Source organism: Emydura macquarii, unplaced genomic scaffold (genome assembly GCF_026122565.2).
Source record: "Emydura macquarii macquarii isolate MOO-44397 ecotype Brisbane River unplaced genomic scaffold, CSIRO-AGI_Emac_v2 contig_2768, whole genome shotgun sequence".
NCBI lineage: Eukaryota > Metazoa > Chordata > Testudines > Chelidae > Emydura > Emydura macquarii.
In genome coordinates this window covers 38862403-38885233 of record NW_027132905.1, presented here as the reverse complement: position 1 = coordinate 38885233, position 22831 = coordinate 38862403, and the positions used below count along the sequence as shown (strand labels likewise).

Genomic DNA, 22831 nt, shown 5'->3' with positions numbered 1-22831 from the left:
TGCTGACACTTTATGCTGTCCCCATTCCAGCTCCAACCCTGCTTAACATGAGCATGAAACATTACTCACAACAATCTGCAAGGCACAGGGAGCGTAGAGAGATTGTGCCCTCAGTTACAGACCCAGGAGCATCAGGTGGACCAGTGTCTCTATCAGGCTGCTGTCTAACTTATTACAATGAAACAAGCCTTTCTGCACAGAAGCAGCCTCCTGTCATGTCTTGTCTGAATGGGGCTAGGGAGAGTGAAAAGGGGGAATCTCATTGCTGCGTGAAGCAGGAGACTGGGAAGCTTGACCATACCATCCTCACACAGTTCTCCACTGACCCCAGGCGGGCAGCGGCACTTCCCAGTCACTGGATCACACGTGCCTCCATTCTTACAGTGGCAGGTGAAGCTGCAGTTCCTCCCAAAGGTGCCTTCGGGACAGGCTGTGAGGGGACAGACAGACAGACAGAAGTCAGAAAGGTGATTGTATTTGTCATATCGATTTACTGATTTCTGATTCTCTAGATTTACAGATTAATTATAATGAGATCTGACACTCAGCAAACTCGGTGAGACCTGCTTGACTTGCTGCAGGCCCATCCTGACATGGCAATCATTCCAGTGGAGGACAGTGAAGCAGAGAAAGGGTGCCATGTGACATGGGAATGTATGAAACCAATACAGTGCAGTAGGGCTATTCTCATGCCTGTTCTGCACCTCTCTGCTCCAATCTAGCCAGTGCTGGTACAGGTACATATGAAAGTAAGAGGATGACTCAATAAGGTATATTCTCAACTGGTGCTTCTGGTCTTTGGTGCCAGCTAATATTCAACCTTTTGACTATGGCCTCCATGCTGACTATGTCCATTTTGACTTCCTGCATTTGGCCTGTTATCCTGTGTATTGTATGCATCTGAATTAGACTGTAAATCCTTCGGAATTGAGATTTTGTCCTCTATAGCCCTGTATATATCGTTAATGATGGTAGGAGTAAGAATGAGCCAAAAAACTTCAACTGATGAAAAATCAGAGTGTATACAACTCTAGAGAAAGCTAAATTCAGAGATATGGTTCAGTTTAGATGCTTATTCAAACCTCAAGTTTTCTTCTCCTCCAGCAACCCCACCTGGCATTGCATCCTACACGATGCAAAACACCTGGGAAACAAATTTTTTCAGCTGTACATTTATTTGCTGAAAGCTACACGCCAAAGTATTTTTTTAGAAAATAAACTCTAAAATCCAGATGCCAATTTCATTACTGTTTAGGCAATACATTTATTCATTTTTATGAACCCTATTTGGAAATACAAAAGGCTAAATGTTCCTAAAATTACTTAATTAAAAAAATTAATTTGCTTCGGGATCATGGAGTTCTATTAATATTTACAAGCATGAACCCAGCAAGTGGGTAGCCTTTCCCTTACAACTCATTGCCAATCCAGTTCCACATATTTAAAAAGAAAAGTAAGGACTCCAGAGAGTACTGGTTGGACAAGACAGATTTTGAGGTTCAAATTCAAACTGAAATTGCAAACAAGAACTAGCAGCAGCCCCTACTCTGAAATGGGCATCAAATGCCAATGTCTAAACTGAAAGAGGCCCAAAGGGAAAAATATTCCTTCATTTAAACAGCCAGCAGATTTCAAGCCAGAAGTTCAGTTGGAAGGAGGAATTAAAGGACTCCCATTAGTGCCTTAAATAGTTTCTTAGTCTTAAAGAATGTAATATGTCTAATTCACTGCCGATAGGTTTATGTACACAGTCTGAGAGCTAAGCTCAGATCCAACACCAAATACATACATTTGCAGATCTGAACTATAGATTCATACCCTCTGGGATCCGTATGGCAATGAAAGGTAGGGAACTTTATTGGGGATTTTGTCTGGTGACTATAGCCATGCTGTGCCAACACAAACTTGGCAAATGCGGGCAATGGGTAAAGAAAAGTCAGGGTCGTTAGTGCTATTTAGACCAGCTGGGGGTTTTGTGCTCACTTCAATCTTTTTGACTGGCTTTTGGAAGGAACATAACAACTATAAAACCACCCTGTCCTTTCCCTGCCCCCCTCCTTCTCCAATTTAACTCACTCTGATTGCATATGATTCCACTCCAGCCATCCGGACAGTCACAGCCAGTCTGGTCCTCATTGCATGTTCCACCATTTCTGCAATCATCACATGTCAGGCTGCAGTCATGACCAAAGGTGTCCTCCAAGCAGACTGGAATAAAAGCAGCTGTGGATGAGAGGGCTTTCTAAAAGCTGCTTCATTGAACTGAAGGGTTCAGCGGGGCAGTCAAACCCACAACACTCAGGAACGCTGAATCTCCAGCAGATGCACCAGTAACATGTACAGTAGTGGTGTGGAAGTGGAGTGTCTGGGACATCTGGGGAACGTATAATGGAGTCTGGAAATGGTCTGCCCTTTGTGACTGCTCATGTCAGAAGCCGTAAGACCCTCGAATGTTTGGGAGGGAATCTTGGCTCTGTTGAAATCAATGACAAGACTCCCACTGACTTAACTGGGGCCAGGATTTTGCACTTGGTATTTAATGAGGTAAAATATTAATCAAAACTCATAAGTGAAGAAGTTGGGGGGAAGGAGTTACTTTCTTCTGTTTGGCAGCAAACCAAACTCCTAGACAAGATATTGGTTTTAAATAAATTAAGACCTTAAGTGACAAATTGTGAGCCCTGGTTTATGACCGTGAATGCTCAAGTTTGCATAATACAACTGATGGTGTCTGTAAAGCAGAGGGCCAGCACTTTTCCATCTGCAAGCAACTACTTGCACACAGAAACTGTAGCTGGGTGCTCAGCTACCCAATCTGCATGTGCTCACTAGACGACAGCTCACCCAATCTGTCTGTGGTAATGCAGGTTTTGTGCAAGAGAAACAGGTACATGACAAATTCTGTGGATACCATTCAATTGTATGTGCAAATTTGGACATGTAGATTAGCTTGAAATGTGTTGCTACTATTACAGACACCAGGGAATTTCCCCATGCCCTTGCTACAAAATGCCCACCAAATTTTTCCAAAAGTGTGTGCTCTCCTCTTGCTTCCACCTCTTCCTCCTCCTCATCATACTCCTCATCAAAGAGCTGGGTGAATTCATCTCGCAGAATGGCGACATGAGGAATAGGACGTTTGATGGGATGTCTGCCGTCAAGGGCCTCCACAGGATCATCTAGAGCTGGGGAAAGAGCAAACGTTTGCATGCAAATCACCAGTTCAAAGAGGAGAGATTCAAAGAAGAGCAAAATGAGAGTTGAACAGGAGATTAGCAAAGGGAACAAAAATACGTAATGGAAAGAGGGAAGAGAGAACGAGATCTAACAGGAGACAACGGTTCTCTATTGATTTAGTTTTATACAGCCTACTCCAATGCCCCGCACAAATATCCCTGGCCACTTTGGGAACTGTGATTCATTTCGTGTCTCTTTCCTGTCTCCCGTCTTTTGTTTCTTTCAATCTAGAATTTTATGCTATTTCCACCATCTGAGTATCTGACTGCCTCCGGAAAAAAAATCTAGGTGAAAAGCTTATATTTTGTATTTATAGAGAGATCTGATTTTCCAGGAGACTGTTCTCTTACATAATCTAGATAACCAATGCAGCCATCGCAAGCTGCTGCAAAGGCATTCTTATCTTGCTTGTTATTTTCGTTTTTATAACCTAAACACAAAACACAACTACCTTGACATTTCCAATACAAATATTCATTACAGAAGCTGAAGAGAACACATTTTAAAATGCTAGAAAGCAGGGTACAGCACACCTAAGATTTAAGGATTTGTTCATTCATTTCCCAACTTCTCCTGGCTTCTTCACAGTGCTTCAGCTACTACCACAAACTGCATCATCGTAACTCAGCAGAAAACCCTCTGCACCCTACAACAACCTTAATGAAAGATGTATGCCTAACTCCCCTAGGCTGTTTTGAAAATCTCAACCCAGACAGACAGAAAGTGTCTGTGGAAGCAAGGAAATAGTCTGTGTTGTTGTAGGCTGCAGAGGGTTTTCTATTCAGTTATTATAATGCAATTCATAGTAGCAGTTAGTGTCAATAGTGGAGCTCTGAAGAAGTCAGCAAAGGTTCAGAAAGGGTTTAAGAAATCTTAGATATGCCACCCAGCAAACTTCCAAAGCAGGCTTGAGGATTTAGACTCAAGCCTTCCATTCCTTAAAAGATGTGCATCAAAATCCCCTAGACAGCTCTGGAAATCTCAGATCTGGCCTCTCTACAATGAAAACAATTGGATTATTCATAAAGTTTTATAAGGAAATGATACCAAGCGAAAGCAGTGTAAGGGGAAGAAAAAGGTATATATATAAAACCCTTGTTTTCACTTTGTATCATTTCCTGTTGAAGATTTTATACATACAAATCTTCAACAGGAAATGATATGCAGACACCCTATTTTTATATAGGCGCGCACACACATATAAAAACACAAGATGTCTCTTACGAATACAGCTCCTCCGATCCTCATCCAGTTTGTATCCAATCTGGCAGCTGCACTGGAAAGATCCCACCAGGTTGTGGCACGTGTGCTCACACTCACCATTATTTGAGGTGCACTCATCGACATCTAAAAATATATACATGGAAATATATCTACACATACAGCTAAGAGAAGTGTCCACTATAGGTCAGAGATGCCAAGGTATTCATCAAATTCAGAGACTGACAACAAGTATTGCTATTTCCACTCTACTTCCTAAAATTGAATCAATTTTGTGCTGAGGGAAGTTACAGGGCTGACAGTTCTGGAGACTGAAGACTTCTGTTTTCACCATGTCACAGAATGGATTAAAGTAATTTATTCTTCCCATGTGAGGTATTTATTTGTCCTGCCAGTATCTATGGATAAACAGACATTTTATTTGTTGTCTTGTTCATCCATGCAAACCTACCAATATTTCTTTTAAATTGAACAAAGACCACACAACCATGGGAATCACAGTTGTGTGAAAATAAAGTTTCCCAGGTTTTAAGAATAAACCTACATATGCTGGGTTAGTTGGCTTAACTTAATCTTCCAGCTAATAACATCAAATGGGGCTGGATAGCTGTGCTAGTGATAAAACAAGTTATCAGGAAATGGAAACGTAAAATCCTGCACACTTACAGTACTCTGACTGGCTAAATGAGCTACTCAGTACAGAACTGATGAAAAAACTGACATTAGCTGGGAGAAATTGCTGGAAGAAATGCCCAGTTGCTTTGGCCATATGGAAAAATTTCATGTCATCTCACTCCAGAGCTCGCCTTAGTCACCATCTTCTCAGTTATATTTTTATAGACACATTGGCATTTTCCTGGGCCACTCCAATGCCACAATTACTGGGAATTCCAGTCTATTACATGCAATACAAAATGACATTTCTATGAAGCGTTAGACGAGATGAGACCAAACCAACCCTCTTCAACTTTGGGAAATTCTGGGTTGGATCCAAACTGCGCTAATTAGACCCATTGCTGCTCTTTAGCGGATACTATATTGCAGTTAATCTCTGGCTTGTTTCTTTCTTTCTTTTTTCCTACTAAAAACCTACAAGAAATCAACAAAAATAAGCCTTTAAAACTGATTTAATATTTATCATAAGTTCAATGTAATTATAAAACCCAGTATAACAGAACCAGTGGAAGGACCAACACAGCTATGTCTGCAGCTGTCACGAACACAATTCTGTAATGCAGAGGAGCTGAGTCAATGCCCATCCTCTTTCACCCACAGTAGTCCAGCTAGGCATTGCTGCTTACCATCACACCCACAACCATCGGTGTTGAGCCTGTAGCCAGCATTGCAAACACATTCGTAGCCACCAGGATAATTGTAACAGTCCTGCTGACAGCAATGAGAACGAGCATCACAGTCATCGATATCTAAAAGCATAAAACAAAGTGCATCAGCGAGCACCAAATCTGAGAGTTTCTGCTTTGCAGAAAGCGGACACATGCATTTGTCCAGACCTCTCCATTTCTAGTTTGTCTGCTGAGCTCCTTTCTCTGGCCTGTGAATTTGTTTAAAGGAAAAGTGCAAAGGTTACAGAAAAAGGTCTCAGAACCCGAATCAGTAATAGAAACTATATGCCAATTTAGAAATCAGCAATAAGTATGTTTTAAGACATAACACCTGCACATCATTTTCTCTTCCCTTTGCAACAGCTGACAACTTCATTCCAACCTAAAATAGAGCAGGCACTGCTGTCTTAGGTACAATAACATCAGCTGCTGTGGGTCACATAGGGAAACCTGAACCCTGGGGATGCAGCAGATAAGGATGAGAAAGATAGTGAACATTTCTTCTGGAGATGTAGTTATCAATCTGGATTATTTGTTGGATACCTCCATGAACTTTCTGTTACTCATATAGGTCCCTAAACAGTGTCGGATTTTTTTTTTTAAAACCTTGGTGTTTACCTCTACAACTGCATGTAAATCTGACCATACTTAGAAAGTGATTCAATATCCATAATAGCAAGTAAACTAGGGAAGGAATGTGGTCTAGTGATCAAGTACAAGGGACAGGGAGTGAGGGTTGCTTGGTTTTATTCCCAGCTCTGTCACTGACTCACTGCGACCATGAGCAAGTTTGTTTGGATCAAAATGTGAGAGCAGTGCATCAGCAAGAGCCTCAACTGCTCAGAAAGCCATGACCATCCAGTTCCATTAGAGGCACTGTATACTGCAAAAGTACTTAAGGAGAATTGGCCATTCAGATGACTGGACTGGCTGGAGAATCTAGACTTTATAATCCCTTCTTGCAAATAAATAATAATCTAATAGTTTTAATTCTTCTATTATCAAGTCCATTGTCCTGCAAGAGTAGGGCACAGACTTGCGACTCAGGGAGATTAAACAGGAGTGGATAGTAACACTGTGAAAGAGAAAACATTTGGTATTTTACTAGAGTGCTCTTCACTGAACAAAGTTATTTTTTTGCTTTCAATACAAATCCATATGGTGTCCCGAGAAAGGCAGCGTCCCTCTTTGCATAGACTGTCTGGAATCTTATTTGTAGCTCAGCTGGCACAGACCCTCTCCAATTCATAGCTGTCTAAGACACAGCAAGGCCATATGGACACGCCAAACCCTGTGGCACATACTGAAGTATCTGCATTCTAAAGGAACGCTCACACAGCACACAACGGTGCCATCTCCGCAGGACTGACCCTTTCCCCACTCCTCACCAATGCAGGTTTTCTGGTCCTCATCCAGCTGGTAGCCAAAGTTACAGGAGCAGACAGGGCCGGAGCTGGTATGACGGCATAGGTGGGAACAGCCACCATTACCGGCTTCACAGCTATTCACAATCTCCATCTCTATCCCTGGAAAGCAAACACAGTATTTTTCCAGAGGATCATGGACGAGACACGTCTGCCACACTTCGGTTTGCAGTGCCACATTCTGGCAAGCATCCAGCCTTTGGAATAACAGACTCCTAGAACAAGCAGACTTTATTGCATGCACATATTATAGCTGTCGATGCACAGCTCTCAGGAATAATAAGTGTAGGAACAATCTGCAGGAGAGAGGGGTTAGGAGCAGCTGTATGTAGAGGCCACTGCTGGGTCAGGAAACGATTACAAACACATAACATGCAGTTCACAGCCCGGATCCCAGGCAATGCCCATAATATCCCTGCACAAATCCTGTCCTCGACAAATTGCAGGGCAGCCTCTCTACAACCTTTCAAATGGACTTGAAAATGGGCAGACAAACCCCATTGCTTACTCCTGCTGTGGATGGCTGATTCTGGACATGTTCCATTGCATGCTGCCAGCCAGAATTTGGCCCATCACCAGGACGTAGGGTCTGCACATAGTTTTAATGACAGCTAGAAAAGGGAGCAGCAACACAGAGCTAGTTACAGAAGCATGCAGATTCTGAAAGCCAGGAGAGTTGGAGCCACTTACTAAAATGTTGGAAGAAACATGAGTAGCAAACAGATACATGTGTTTTTGCCAAATGATATAAAAAGTTTTTAATTGAGCTGATTTATGGCCAACATGAAACTTATTAATTACTTATTTTAAAATCAGTCTAGTTAATTAAAAGCTTCACAAACACAAAGGAACTTGTCCCAGAGAGGACTCTGGCTCAGTTCCATGCATCTCTTCAAAAGAACAATTTTGATATTTTCATCACAAAATGAGGTGACATTTTTCTTTAGCGCTTGTAAAATCCTGGGACAGGAGTATGAAACCCATGAATCCCGTCCATTTCTCTCCTGACACTGGACAAGGAGCCATGCTCAGATGCAGAGTGAGGCTACGTCTTTCACTCAGATCTCAGAATGAAATGAAGAACATTTTACTCTTTTTCCTTCATTACTCTTGTAGAAGTGGCACCAGGTATGAGCAGACATGGAGATAAAGAATGTTAACTATGCACCCAATGAGGGCACTTGAAGGAAATTAACACCACAAACAGCAGTACATTGGGGCCACAACTGGCAGTCTTGGCAGAGAAGACGAAGTCTCAAAGAGCTGCAGAGACTGAATTAACCTCTCACTTCTAGCAGTGGTCATTTCAGAACTGGGCTGAGGCATGCCGGCAGGGGGCAATGTGTTTGGGTGAAACTTCCACTGCCGCTGCCAACAGATGTACCGCTTCAGTCTCCAGGGCTGGCAGTCTGGCATCTTTTACCAGTAATATTTACAAACCCATATCCATGCGAACAAACAGCTGCCAGGCTTTGAGTGTGATCCAGATCTTTCAAAGTCACCTGTGTGCCAGTTAGCAGCAGAAGCCATGGGAAGACTGGAATTTTTTGCTGGGACATTCACAATGCTAAGTGAGACGTGAATTGGGTGGATCCACTACTGCCAGCCTTGCATTTACCTTCCACATCTGATACTCCATAAACCTAGCTGATTGAATGTCTTCTCCCCATCCAGGAAAGGGAAGGAATGTTGCTAATGTAATACGAAATTACTGTGCTAAGGGAAATATCTTTATGTAATCTGCCGTGGGGGGGGGACTATACTAGTAGGGAAAAAATAGTGTTACTTTAGTAGATGAATGGGGTACAACATCGGTCCAGTTTTGCACGTCACTGTCAGACCCTGTCAGCCAGATTCCTACTCTTGGAAAGACATTTTTAATGTGAATGTCAACATCACAGGTAAGTGTGGTAGCAACAGGTACAAAGGGTTGGAAGGATGGATCTCATATCGTGTTGCTTCTTATAAGAAATGATAAGCCTGAGGGAACACTACTACCCCCAGTCCCAGTGTATTGCATAGTTGGCTAGCAGTGTATGGCAGAGAACAGCTAGTGCAAGCAAGAACACAAGTAGTGACAAAATCCTACTAGTGATACATTAATTCCCTAGCAAATGCATTAACAACAACAAGGACTTCTCTGGTGGTCCTTTATCATGTCAATAATGGAAGCAGAACTTTAAGTGCCAGTGACATCACTTTGGACAATTAACACTCTCTGCTGGTCCTCATTAGCCTGATAAAGAACTTGTGAGCTTCATCATTCCATAACCTTGAATGTCCCTTTTCTCCCCTGGAGGGAACTGATGGAAACACATTAGACCAAGTTCTGCCTCGGTTACAATTCTGCAATCTCACAGACTTCAACTTGGGGAGGACGGAGAGCGTCGGAATTTGGCCCATTGCTTTTAAACAGCTATTAATACATCATCAAAACCACTGCATGCAGTTTTCTGATACCTTTAAAGACCTGGCACAGCTCTTGTCCTGACGGGAGGAGAAGTGGTCCTATAAACTTCCCTTGAAAGATGCCACTGAAAACATCTAGGACTCTCGTATCAGCTCACGTAAAACAATCACGCATACAGATTTGTCAAGAATTATCCCACTGTTTACTTCCCTTTTTCTTAACCTGTTGGAAAAAAGATCTCTCCCCTCATTGTCTGATGGGTAGGGAGCCTGCAGGGTGGTCAATACTTACTATAGCACTGCTTGCCATCTTCCCCCAGCTCATAACCTGGGTAACAAGTGCATTTAAAGGAGCCGCGGGTGTTCAGACAGCTGTGTGCACACATGGCCAGCCCAGTTGCGCATTCATCTACGTCTGCAAGAGAAAGATGAGCAATTACCAAAATCAAGCAGACTAGCTCTGTCAGCAGAATGCTCTGCAAAGGGAGCACAGCTCCTTGCCTTTCAGCGTCTTCAAGAGAGGGACCTTTTGTGGGTCTCCTTTTTGAAGTGCACACAGTAGATTAGTCCCTTGTCCCTCCACGTAGACAAAAGCTGGAAATAGCCATGTACAGCTCCATGATGGAGTTAACTGGAGTTTCATTAGAGCGGGAAGGGGGGAATGTGGCAAACATCCATTGTTGAATTGGTTGCCACGTCTTCTGCATAGCTAGGAGACTCCTATAATTGTCCTTCCTTTTCTACTGCACTACTGCATTTCTGGAAGGAGGAATCACTGGCTCAAAAGTCTATGTTGGTGTGAATAGTGGGTTGTACCCTCTCTTCTTTTCCAAAACTTCTGCCCCAAACACAAACTAGAGACCAAGCACTTCATTGTTTGGATTAAAAAAACACTGCAGTCTTCTTTTTTTTGTGTGTGTGATTCTTAACAGTCCCCTGCACCTCCCCCTACACTTCTCAGTGATGTCAGTATCATAAGCAGAGGCACCAGCAAAGAGAACGGCTGGAAATGAGGAACTACTATTCCATTCACAGGAGACTTCCAGTCCCATTCCCAGATCAGTGAAATTGTGGCTGCTGGACAGATTTCAACTAATCACAGGAAATCTTGGATGCTTTCCTGAGCTGCACCTCTGGAAAAGCTTAAGGTTCATTTATCACTGTGTTAGGACTGACTAATTTGGCTAACACATACCAACATTAACAACATTTTACAGAGCAAGATAAGGGCTGTGTCTGTGCGCCAGCTGCCTTGTGGGTACCATACCTTCGCAGGCCTTGCCGTCAGCTGCCAGTCTGTACCCAGGGTGGCACTCACAGTGCACTACTCCACGGCGATTTTGGCACTGGTGCATGCAGCCTCCATTCCGACTGGCACACGGACTCCTCACTACAGAGACAGAGCAGGGAGCAAGGAAACATCATTCCCGACAGATCCTCTCTCTTTTTGACATTAGCCACATAGAAGAATAAAGTGCCACGTAGTCTCGGATATCAAGGAGAGACTGTAATTCATTTAATACAGTCCATCAATACAAGAGAGAAGATCCATTCCTGGGAGAAAAGCTCCTCATTCACTGTAAGGGCTGCCCTGCACTTGGCCCCAAATTCAAAGTGAACCCTCAACTCTTCTGAGGATTCAAATCATTTTTGGATGTGACTGGAGATGCATTTACCAAGCAGTCTCCGGTAGCGCATACCTGTCCCACAGGTTTTGGGTGCAAACTTCCAGATCTGTCAAACTGCTACAGCATCAGCTGCCCCACAAGATCCCAAAGTATTTTACAAAGTTTGTAAATTCTACAGTCACCGAAGTGCAGTCTCTTCTGGGGTGATGCACAGCAGCTATTTAACAGCTAAACATTACACAACATTTTAGGGCAGGAAGTGAAAAACACCATCATAACCACCTGAAATCACTGGGGGAGTTTTAGATAGAATGCAATTAAGTTGTAATTAGGCCAGCCCAACTTGGGAGGTGACCTCAGGGGATCCTTAATTACTATATATGAATATTCAGGACCTTGGTTTTATGCCTCATCTGAGAGGAAGGGTGTACATAGTGCAAGTTCCTGGCAAAGCAATGAGCCATTTCCAGCAGAACACTCTGCGGGCTGGCCCCGCCCCTGTGCAGTGATCAGGAAGGAAAAGCAGAGCCAATTTCTTTCAAGTGCTTTTTACCAAGAGATATGCTCATTCCGACCTGGTCCAGGAGCCAGGCTGCGGGTAATTGTGAAATCCCGTTGGATGCTCTATTTATAAGATCCTGTTCCTCCAGCAGCTCCACAACAAAAACCTCCCTTCTCACCACTTATGCCAACTGCTATGAATGAGAAGCCTGAGCTTCTACTTCTTCCCCCTTCAAGCTTCCTCCCTCACCCAGCAGGGAAGACAGAACAGCCTTAAATCTGTTGTATGGCAGGAGGAAAGTGCAGGGGTTCCTGTTGCACTGACAGATACTGCTCTTCCTTCACTTTCTTAGGAGCACATGCCCCAATACAATTTCATTTTGGTTGGCCAGGCTCCTTTCTGCTCTTCCTCAGCTTCCAAAATAATTCCCAGTAGATGTCCAAGGCAACACCATAGGCAGAATCGGCACCAGCTTCTACTACAGTGCAACATCCCAATCTGATCTGCTTCACATCTGAGCAAGCAGTTGTGGCATCCCCAGGGTTTGTGTTTAGTTAGCTACACAAGCTAGTCCCTAAATTATTATTAACCATTTCACGACCGGTTCCTCTCTGGGAATGTGAGTGAGAACATGGCGATGTGGAACTCCTACAGCACAGGACTTCCTTTTAAATAAATCTAGCTGTGGTCACAACACAAAAACGCAAAGACAAATGGGAAAGACAGTGCCTCGGAATTCCCAGTTCATTCCATGTGCTCAGAGCAGACTCACGGACACAGTGCTTGCCATCCTCCTTCAGGTAGTAATTGTACCAGCACTGGCATTGATGCTGCGTTAGGGTCAGCTGCACACAATCGTGTTCACATCCACCATTGTTGACGGCACAGGTGTTCACAGCTAGGAAAGCAAAGGGCCAGAAGGTAGAAACTATTAGAGCAGGTTTACAAACACTATGCAAGAGTCTGCTTTACGAGAACCAGGGCAAAATACAGATACCAAAGTGCGGATTTACGAATACAGCAGGAATCCGACTGGCTAATAAGAATTCCAAACTCTAGAGCACATTCGGTTCTGGCATAAGTGGGGACAATTCCTGGTGAATCTTTAAACTGTGCTATATAAATGCAGATTGTTGTTGTCATAAGCATCTGTTTTGTATTCAATATGTATGCTACAGTTTTGTGCTATGAAGATATTCTGGGCAGTATACCTAGACCCCGGGTACTGGTCTTCAATGATAAGAGCAGCTCTATTCAGCAACATGAGTCAGCATCTTGAAAACACTGTTTACTGGAAATAAAGAGTTCCCAGTACGTATCCCAGCTGCTCCTTGGGGAAAGGAACACAGGCCAGAACATTTCTGGCTTGGGTTACATAATCTAAAGCTAAATTCAGAGCTAACATGGGAGGAAGTTGCCAACAAGCCTGTCTGCTTTATAAATGCTAATCCCTCCCTAGTAGGTGGCCGTGTCAGAGGGCAGGGTTTGGGGACTGTTTGTTTATAATTGAAACTCTTGCAATTGTGCTCAAAGGCACTGACTGCAGAGTCAATAGCTCAGTTAGTTCAAGTCAATAATTACGGTTTACGGTGAATGAAAATCTACGGTATATTCAAATGCTTTCTCATGACAAATGATATAGAAAATTAACTTTCTAGTCACCCTGATTACACAGGGTGAGGCCAAAGAAGTTACGTCACAGACTGCTGGAAAAACCTGGGGACACGTTCTAAGCCACAGGTTTGCACATAAATCCTGTGTCCTAACCGCCAATTCACTGCTTTGAAAAATGTGACCTCTACACAAAAATTAGCAGGCTGCTTATCAATTCACTTTATAACTAGTGCTATAATTATCAAAGTCACTTAGCTTCATGTTAACAGAGAGATGTACAGAGAGTTTGCAGAGATGTGCTGGCAAGGAGGATCATCTAGTCTAGTGGTTAGCACAGGAGACTAGGAATCTGGATTCTTGAGCTCTGTTCTTGTTCATGCCATTAAGTTTCTGGTGTGGCCTTGAGCAAATCACTTCAACTCTCTATGCCAAGGAACTTTGAATAAACAAAACAAAAAGGCTCTGCTTGGGCTACAAGAAAAATCAGTTCTTATGGCCTGGGATGGCAGGTCGCCTCCACAGATTCCTGAATTAGCCTGCTCCCCGCTACGGTAAATTACCTTTAAAGAGTAACATAAGAACATAAGGATGGCCGTATTGGGTCAGGCCAATGGTCCCAGTACAGATCCTTGGGCGACCCTGCTATATACCTCTCTCCACTGTGAAAACTGACCATTTATTCCTGCCCTTTGTTTCCTATCTTTTAATCCCTTACTGATCTGCGAGAGGACCTTCCCTCTTATCCCAGGACTGCTTACTTTGCTTAAGAGCCTTTGGTGAGTGACCCTGTCACAGTCTTTCTGAAAGTTCAACTACACTATATCCAAGGGATCACCCTTGTACATATGTATGTTGACCTGCTCAAAGAATATTAATAGATTGATGAGACATGATTTTCTTTTACAAAAGCTGTGTTGATTCTTCCCCCAACATATCGTGTTCTTTACTAGACTTTCAACCAATTTGTCTGGTACTAAAGTTAGGCTTAACAGCCTAAAATTGCCAGGATTGCCTCTGGAATTTTTCTAAAATCAGCATTACATTAGCTATCTCTCAGTCCTCTAGTACAGAGGCTAATTTACATACCACAGTTAGCAGTTCTGCAGTTTCATATCTGAGTTCATTCAGAACTCTTGGGCGAAAACTGGTCTAGTGACTTATTACTGTTTAATTTATCTATTTGTTCCAAAAACCTCCTCTATTGATGCCTCAGTCTGGGACAGTTCCTTAGATTTGTCACCTAAAAAGATTGGCTTAAGTGTGGGAATCTCTCTCACATCCTGTGCAGTGAAGATTAATGCAAAGAATTAATTTAGTTTCTCCGCAACAGCCTTGTCTTCCGTGAATGCTCCTTTAGCACCTCGATTGTCCAATGGCACCATTTGGCAAGATTCCTGCTTCTGATATACTTAAAAAAAACTTTGCTGAGACTTTGTGTCTTTTGCTAGTTGTTCTTCATATTCTTTTTTGGCCAGCCTAATTACACTTTTATACTTGACTTGCCAGAGTTTCTATTTTCCTCAGTAGGATCTGAATTCCAATTTTTAAAGGATATCTTTTTGTCTCTAACTGCCTCTTCTACTCGATTGTTTAGCCACGGTGGCATTTTTTGGTGCTTTTACTGTTTATTTTTATTTGGGGTATATATTTCATTTGAGCCTCTATTATGGTGTTTTTTAAAAGTTTCCATGCAGCTTGCACTCTTGTAACAGCTCTTTTTAATTTCTGTTTAACTAGCTTCCTCATTTTTGTGTAGTTCCCCTTTTTGAAGCTAAATGCTATTATGATGCTACTATGGTGAGTTTCTTTGGCATTCCCTTCCCACCCAGATATTAAATTTAATTACATTATGGTTGCTATTATTGAGCAGTTCAGCTATATTCACCTTTTGGACCAGATCCTGTATGTGTGTGTGTGTGTGCGCGTGTGTGTGTGAAGCATTACATTACACATCACACTTCAGAGTTGTGTGCGTGCGTGGCTGGTCCAAAAAATACAACCTATAACAGAAACACAAAAAGGATTCCCATCATCACAAGAATATGCACGATAGTAGCCAAAGGTCAAATATCTTGGACCTTTTCCTCAGTTTGCAGAAGAAATTGTTGTAGCGATAGGGAAGAGTCTTACAAGGGGACTAACAAGTCCGTAAAGAAAAGCACCTCTCCACAAACCAGCACTGCTCAGGTAAAATCACAATTCTTTAGTGATAGTTCGGAGGCTGCTCACCAGTCAACTCTGGAAAGCTAATGGTAATAAAAGTCTGCCCATTTTTCACAGGATCTTTAAGCTCCTATAAAGTTCCCTTCTGTAAAAACATATGCTCCTCTCTGTAGCCCTGAGAGACACGGCAAGTTTCCAGCTCACTCATTTTTAAACATTATTATTTTACAATATTATCACCACAGGATAACAAGCAGCAACATTAGCACTTAGAATCCATAGTGCTTCTTATCCCTGGATCTCAAGGGCTTTAGAAGCATTAATTACTGAAGCCTCTCTATACCCAGGGTGGTGCACAGAAAAATATACACACGATTAACACACCTGAACTGAGTGGGACTGAAATTTTGTCCAGAACCCCAAATGAACAGAACCTTTAGGAGGTTCAGAAAGTTTATTGTCTTGCCCTTATTAGACTGGGGATACGGAATGCCTCATTTACGTGCCTTTGGGTGCTCTATACCCCCTCCTGAAGAGGTGTGCTGAATTCCGCTCTTTGCCTGATTTGGGGTGTTGCTGAACGTCTCTCTTATCTGATTGGGATAGGGGTGCTCTAATGCCTCCCTTAGCTTAGTTAGTGGGGGAATTCAGCACCTACTGCAGCTGTAAATTGATTTATCATTTGTTATTTATAGCTCCCTTTGAAATTAAAAGACCTACTTGTAGAGAAACGTTATGAACAGATGGAAAGAAGGTCAGAGGACTATGCCCAGAGAAAAGGCTAAGAAGCTATATCAAGTGACAACTTGTGGCTTTTATAACTCATGTTTTTTTTATAACTTGTAAGTCAAATACAGTACCGCTCCCTAGCTCAGCTATGAAAAATTACCTCTGAGGTTGGATGTATACAGTATGGAAACAGACCTCTCAGGCTTGCTCAATGCCTTTCATTCACCTCCTAATTAAATCTATTTAACTTGCACCTTTTTTTGCCAACTGTCAGATATCATTTGTAACAAACAGTTTCTATTGTAGCAAAGTAGACCAACGAAGTACTAAAAGCTATTTGGTTAAAACATTCCATTTTTACCAGAACGTTAGCAAAACCCCAGTATTTTTCACTATGGTGGTGCAGACATTTGAACCAGTGTACACAGTGTGGAAAACCACAAAAAATGTTCTGATTTTTCTACAATTTCCCAAAGCAAATCTGCTCAAACCAGAGCTCAGGACCTTTCTGATACAGAACAGTTTGAACTTCCATTTGCATCAAAGCAAACATGAGTCTCTGATTAACTAAACAACATTTTTGGAAATAGAACTGACTTAATTGGGTCAAAATGTTGCAGAATGCTGCACAATGCGGGAGCAAGAACTATCAGTCTGGGCTGGTTTTCCTGATTTTTTTCTTTATTCTAATTGAACAGAGGCAATAGAAGTATTTGACATTACTAAAAAATTATAGGTCAGACTTACATTACTTGAATTGTAACAGAGCTGGATGGTAGCCATTTTAAATGATCTGATACATTAAAATGTTTAATAAAGCCATATTCAAAGCCTCCATAAAAAGTGTGGTTATAGTTCTTGTTTTGAAAGAAATGATTGAAATAATGCTTAACTCAGCCAGTACATTTCTCCATATGGGAGAAACACCGGGCCAAAGCTTAAAATCCAATACATCTTAAGTCTAAAATAACTGCACAGTATGAAAGTATTCATTAGAGTCTGGAGTCTAAGTTGCCTTCATGACCCATCATTGTTATAAATCAGATTTTTAAAGATTAAAAACCGCAAGTCAAAGTTCGTGTCTTTTTTAATTGGAAAGTGAATCTCATGCTGTGCTGACAGTCCAGGAGAGGGATGTCCTCTAGTACAGCCACACTGTAGCTACAGCCTGGCAACATCAGTGCAGGCTTCCCAAAACAGATTTGAAAGAACCACTTCTACAGCCAACAAAATCAGCTTTAATTTCCAACGTCCATTTAGTCCTTGGCCATTCCATGGAGACATGCCAATCACATGCCATGTGCTAGCAATTGTGATAGTGGATTTTTGTGATGGGGACAATCGTCCGTTATGACAACGCAGAGTGAAACTCCCAGCATATCACACATACGCCATCCAAGCACTGTCAGATAGCAATGACTATCAATCATTATAAAGCTAGCTGGACATAAGCAACTAGTGAAAAGATATACACCCCATTACCAAGTGGCTGAGCCAGCAAATCCTCCTTGACAGAAGTCTTTTAGAAGAAAGCCCTTGGAACGCTTTGAATAAATGTCACCAAGTCTTTGCCATGACTTTTCAACTGCACTGGAAGCAAATATGGCATGATGATGGGCTGTGAAGTTTCTTGACATCTTACTACAAAAGCCAACTCAAAATGTTTGAGGAGAACTAATAAACAGAAGCCAAAAGGTGAAGCAGGATGAATGCTGGGATCTTCCAGGTATTTTATTTCCCCTCATTCTCTCTTCCCCACCTCCCCAAAGCATAATATATTGTGTTAGGAAATTTATTTTTAAAGACTAATAATCCCATCTGAGCCTCATAAATTCTGCCATTGGGCGCACTGGCTAAGAAACCCTAGTGTTCAATTTGTGTTAACTACGCAGGTACATTACAGCCCAGACAAGTAATGGGAGCCAGACGTCATTCTCTGGCAAGAGGCGTACGTACAAGACAGTGGGGGTTGGCATCACTGGCTATTCAGTGCAAAGCAGTTTATGGTGGAAAGGATCAAAGCAACAAGAGCATATTGTTCTTCATATATACCACCCACGTTACACAGAATAGCAGTGGTGCTCTCGGATGCCAGCACGAAAATACGTTAGGAAAATAAGTCGCTTATTAAAGGAAGGGCTTTCTAGTCCTAGGCCTCCTTAGGATGCTGTCTCACAGAGCAGAGAGTGAAGGCTAATAAGACTCATTACTGGTCTTGTTTTAATTATTAATCCCTTTCTGTACAAAGCCACACTAAAACCAATGTCCATTCGCAGGTGCTTTCCCCAGCTGAACCTTTCTGTGACACTCTGCCAAACCCCGTGTCATATCGTGTATCATGTGGATTCCTGTAAAAAAAAAAAAAAAAAAAAAACTAGACAGATTTTCCACAGATGATATTTCACAGCCTCAAAGGGACAGAACTACTTCCACCCTCTCTGCCACTAAAGTAAGGTTAGTGTCTGAGAAAGGTTCTGGGCTGACAGCCCTAGAGTCTGAGGTCCTCAACTGACCCCTGAAACAGATACAGCATAGCAGTGCCAGTGTTCGCTGTGCCTGGGAAGTCATGTCTGTCAACTGGTACTCCAATGATAGAACAGGCCGAACCAATTGGCAAAGAAGCACACCTCAGAGCCAGGCCTGATAAATGCACCTGGCACATTCCTGCCGTTGAAAGTCAAACTGAGCCCTTGTGGTTACAGCAGTTCTGCAGTTTCGAAAAAGCAGATGCCAGCAGAAGCTGTGAGAAGTACTTCTAACCTGAAGGTCGCTCTTCCCTATCTCCAGACACCTATGTCAGAACGCAGAGGGTGCAGTGTTCACCCCTATGCATTCACTCACTCGATTACCTGCCTAGACTGCTCCATATTCCATTTACCAATCCTGATTCAGCAAAGCACTTAAGGAAGTGCTTAATTTATATGCCTAAAGTTAAGCGCATTGTAACTGGGTAGCCAGCTCCTTAAATGCAATCAATCAGGCCCAGTGCTCCTGTTCCAATCCAGGTGCAACCTAGTTTGGTGTAATAAGGAGGGCAGGGCAGGACTGCCTCTAGGGAGTTATAAATCAGGAAAAGCTCAAAGGTATGTGATAGTTCGGAATCCAGAGAGGGAGCCAGAAGAGCCAAGGGTGTCTAGAGAAGCAGAGAGCTCAGGAGAAGAGCCAAGGTGGGCTGAGAGCTGCAGGAAGGGAAGGCCACTGAAGAAGGAAGTGGTGAGAGTTGCCTGGTTGGACTGTGGAGCCAGATCAAGTGGGTGAATGCAGAAGAAGAGCTAAAACTAGACCTAATAATGAAATTGAGATCACTGCTCCTGCAAGGGCTGAAGTGAGGTATGGTGAGAGATGATCATGACAGACCCATACCTGATAGTCTAAAGAGATGCCAGAGCCATACCGGACAGTCTAAAGCAAGACTGTCTAAAGCAAGACGAGAGCAGCACCAAAGTGCCAGAGCATGGTAAGAATGCCAGAGCAGTACGTGGTGTGCTGATGGTTTACAGAGAATGGAAATATTGCATGCACTGTTTGGACTGTCTTGGGGAATTCCAGACTCTGGTTGTGGGACTTCTGTAATTAATTAACCCTGCAACAGATGACTTATACTTGGAAACCTTGTGGGAAGTTACTGGGGATTCCAGAAGACAGAAACTGAGGCAGGGAGATGCTTGCAGAGCCCACCATGAGGCTACAAGGGAGTGCCATGGAGGCAACCACTCTATGAGACACATGCTTAAGCGCTTTGCTGAATCAATACTTAATGTCACATATTTGTGAGTTGGTGGCTGAGCCAGAAACAGAACCTGGGGTCCTGACTCAATGTCCTCTGCTCTCATTTCTTTCACTCTCTTTTTCACTATTTTTCTTTCAAGCCCATCTCACTTGCCATCAAAGGTAGCAGGAAAATTCTTTAAACACAAATGCAGTCAATTAAAGCATTCAGGATGGGGTTTGCTCCTGAAGCTTAATGCAAAACCTTCAACTCTGAGAAATTTCTAAGTGTTAAACACCATTGTTCATAGTAAGGGTTAAATTTTCAAACACATCTGTCTATGTTGCCCATGCAACTCACGGAGTTGAAAAACAAAGCTCAAGGTAAACTGTGTGTGCAACTTAAGCAATAAACAACACTTGAAAACACAGTCCTTTTGTTTAATCAGAAAAATTCCTGGTATACTTGAGATTTCATCTACAATACTCAATTATATAAATAGGGATATATTGTGTAATCCCAAACTGATTTTAACCTCCTACAATCCCCAGAAACATGTTGTGTGCTAATAAGGACCATCTCTGCTTTCCAGGCGAAAAAAAGCAATTGGCTCAAAGTAAATCCCTCATTTAGAAATGGAGTCCAAAAAAAAACAAAAAAAAAACCACCCCCTGAAACAGTATAAAAGGACTGGAAGATGTTTGCCATCATCCTTTTCCTGTCCATTTCAGAGCACGAGACAGGAGGTAATTCAGGATAGCATGGCAGTGTTTTGTTCTTTAGTAGAAATCTCAGTTTGCTTTCCCTTCCTTTTGTGCTAAAGCCACTTCACACTGGGCTGTCATATTTCAACAACAGAAAACGTGGAGAACATACAAGAATTTCTTACAACCTCAGTACAGATCACGCAATGAGTTGTCGGCAAGAGTGAGATTCTATGCTTTGCTGTTCTGCTCTCAGCAGCACACACACCACGGCCTCAGGAAAGTGGGGGAAGGTGGCTTCAAGCAACCCTTGCACCCTCCCAATTCTAGGCTGCTCCATGGCCCCAAGTGGCCCCTGGCATAAATTAGACAGCCCTGGAGGATTGCCTAGTATGTGGAGCAGGTGAGGAAGAGCCAGGAGTTTGGGGTTCTATTCTGGACTCTTCCACTGTGTGACACTGGGTAATTCATTTACACTCTCTGTCAGGCCATTTACCCATCTATAAAATAGATATAAGATGTTGTGTTCAGAGGCACAATTGTAAAGTGTTTAGAGAACCTGGGATGAAAGGTGCTAAAAAAGGGCAAAATATACCTTCTATAAATATTACATTGCCATGCATCTCATTATGTTATTTCTCTTTCTTTCCCTTTGTAAAAATCTTTTCAATGCATTTTACATGTTTCAGGAATATAAAAGACCTGATTCTCCCCTGCTTTGCAACTTGCCTCATCATTTATACTGTGCAAAGGACATAAGTGTCAACAGCTACAGGCAGCACAAAGCATGGGAAAGCAAGCAGCAAAATATTTCACCTGGTTTCTAGTTCCTGAACATTTAAAAGAACAAAAGAGGATAGGATTATCTATCACAAACATGTAATAGCAACCCACACAAAGAGCGGGAAGAGTATTCATCATTTTCTCCCTGTGCTATCCTACTTGTGGTTTGAGCTCTGCAACAGGTTTTGTACCTTCAGGTTTAACAGCAAACCAGCCCCCCATAAGGGGATTTTGGAGACAGGATGTGCTTTAGTCAGTACCATTGATGAACTGACAGCTTTGTGGGTTTTGTGGCAATGGGAAAACATTCAGAGAATTGGATTCATGGGTTGACATACTTTAACTAAAAACTTCATAGCAAGAGACACTGTCTCCAAAATACTTTCTGGCAGTGCATTTCTGCTCACTAGTATTGCCAATAGCTTCCTAAAGTTAATACCCACGTTTGACAGTGGCTCTGGACTGCAGGACTCCTGGTACCTTGGCTCAGGGCTCCATCAGGAACCAATATATTTTCCATGTTTCCTTATGGTGGGAACAGCTCTTCAGCTGAATGGAATATGAGGGAGTCTATTGAATTTATTATTAATTCTTCGTTTCATTACGACCCGTTTTCTTCAACAGCAAGGATTTTGTGCTTTAGTTGCACTGAATCTTTTCTGTGCTGCAACTAAAAGATATACCACACTGAAATGGAGTCCATGAACACAAAGAAGTGACCAGATCCTGCAGACCCTGCACAGATAAAAATCCCATGAATTCAAGGGGAGTTTTGCCTGGATTAGGACAACACTAATGAGCCTAGTTCATTCAGAACGACACTGTATGCAACCCAGATCCTCCTACTCCAAAAGCACAAGCTCCTATGTATCTGAAATATGGGAGAACTTCCTTCAGCGACTAAGCAATACAAGGTCTATGGCACACAGTTGAAAAATTCTGATTCTATCCAGCAGAGTGCAGTGATATAGATCAAATCTAGTAACAGTATCTAGTAACTAGTTCATTACAATATGTTTTAAATGTAGTTATTGTTATACAGGACCCAATGTCTTGGCAGGCAGCAACTAATATAGTAACTAGAAAACATTCTCTCACCAGTTAGATGCTCCATTTCCTAACTGCATCTACAAATATAGGTTGCTGTGCCCTCTTTTAAATGTGTGCACACACAAGTATCCAACTTTGGGGTGCATCTCTGAACCAACTTCCAGATCATGAACAGTTTGCCTGCCACTGGAGAGGATCCACCACCTGTGACCAAAAGCGCATATGCTGGGTTGTCAATTTGTTTTTATGCTGATCTCTTTCACACGGTCACATAGCTCCTCTACCTTCAGGAACACCTGGCCTTACAGTCTGGCA

General features: G+C 42.5%; 1 protein-coding gene across 4 annotated transcripts in view; it reads right to left on the bottom strand.

Annotated features, from left to right (window-relative positions):
* Positions 1 to 22831, bottom strand: part of MEGF6 (multiple EGF like domains 6) — a 219813-nt gene that overhangs the window by 39439 nt on the left and 157543 nt on the right. For 3 of the 4 annotated variants that reach the window (XM_067566717.1, XM_067566718.1, XM_067566720.1), the window contains 9 exons: positions 12537 to 12662; positions 10902 to 11024; positions 9927 to 10049; positions 7190 to 7327; positions 5760 to 5882; positions 4462 to 4584; positions 3018 to 3185; positions 2077 to 2208; positions 302 to 430 (listed from right to left, as the gene is read on the bottom strand). In XM_067566717.1, coding sequence (XP_067422818.1) covers positions 302 to 430; positions 2077 to 2208; positions 3018 to 3185; positions 4462 to 4584; positions 5760 to 5882; positions 7190 to 7327; positions 9927 to 10049; positions 10902 to 11024; positions 12537 to 12662 — 1185 coding nt within the window. The remainder of the gene's footprint in view (positions 1 to 301; positions 431 to 2076; positions 2209 to 3017; positions 3186 to 4461; positions 4585 to 5759; positions 5883 to 7189; positions 7328 to 9926; positions 10050 to 10901; positions 11025 to 12536; positions 12663 to 22831) is intronic. The other variant, XM_067566719.1, reaches the window with a different exon arrangement.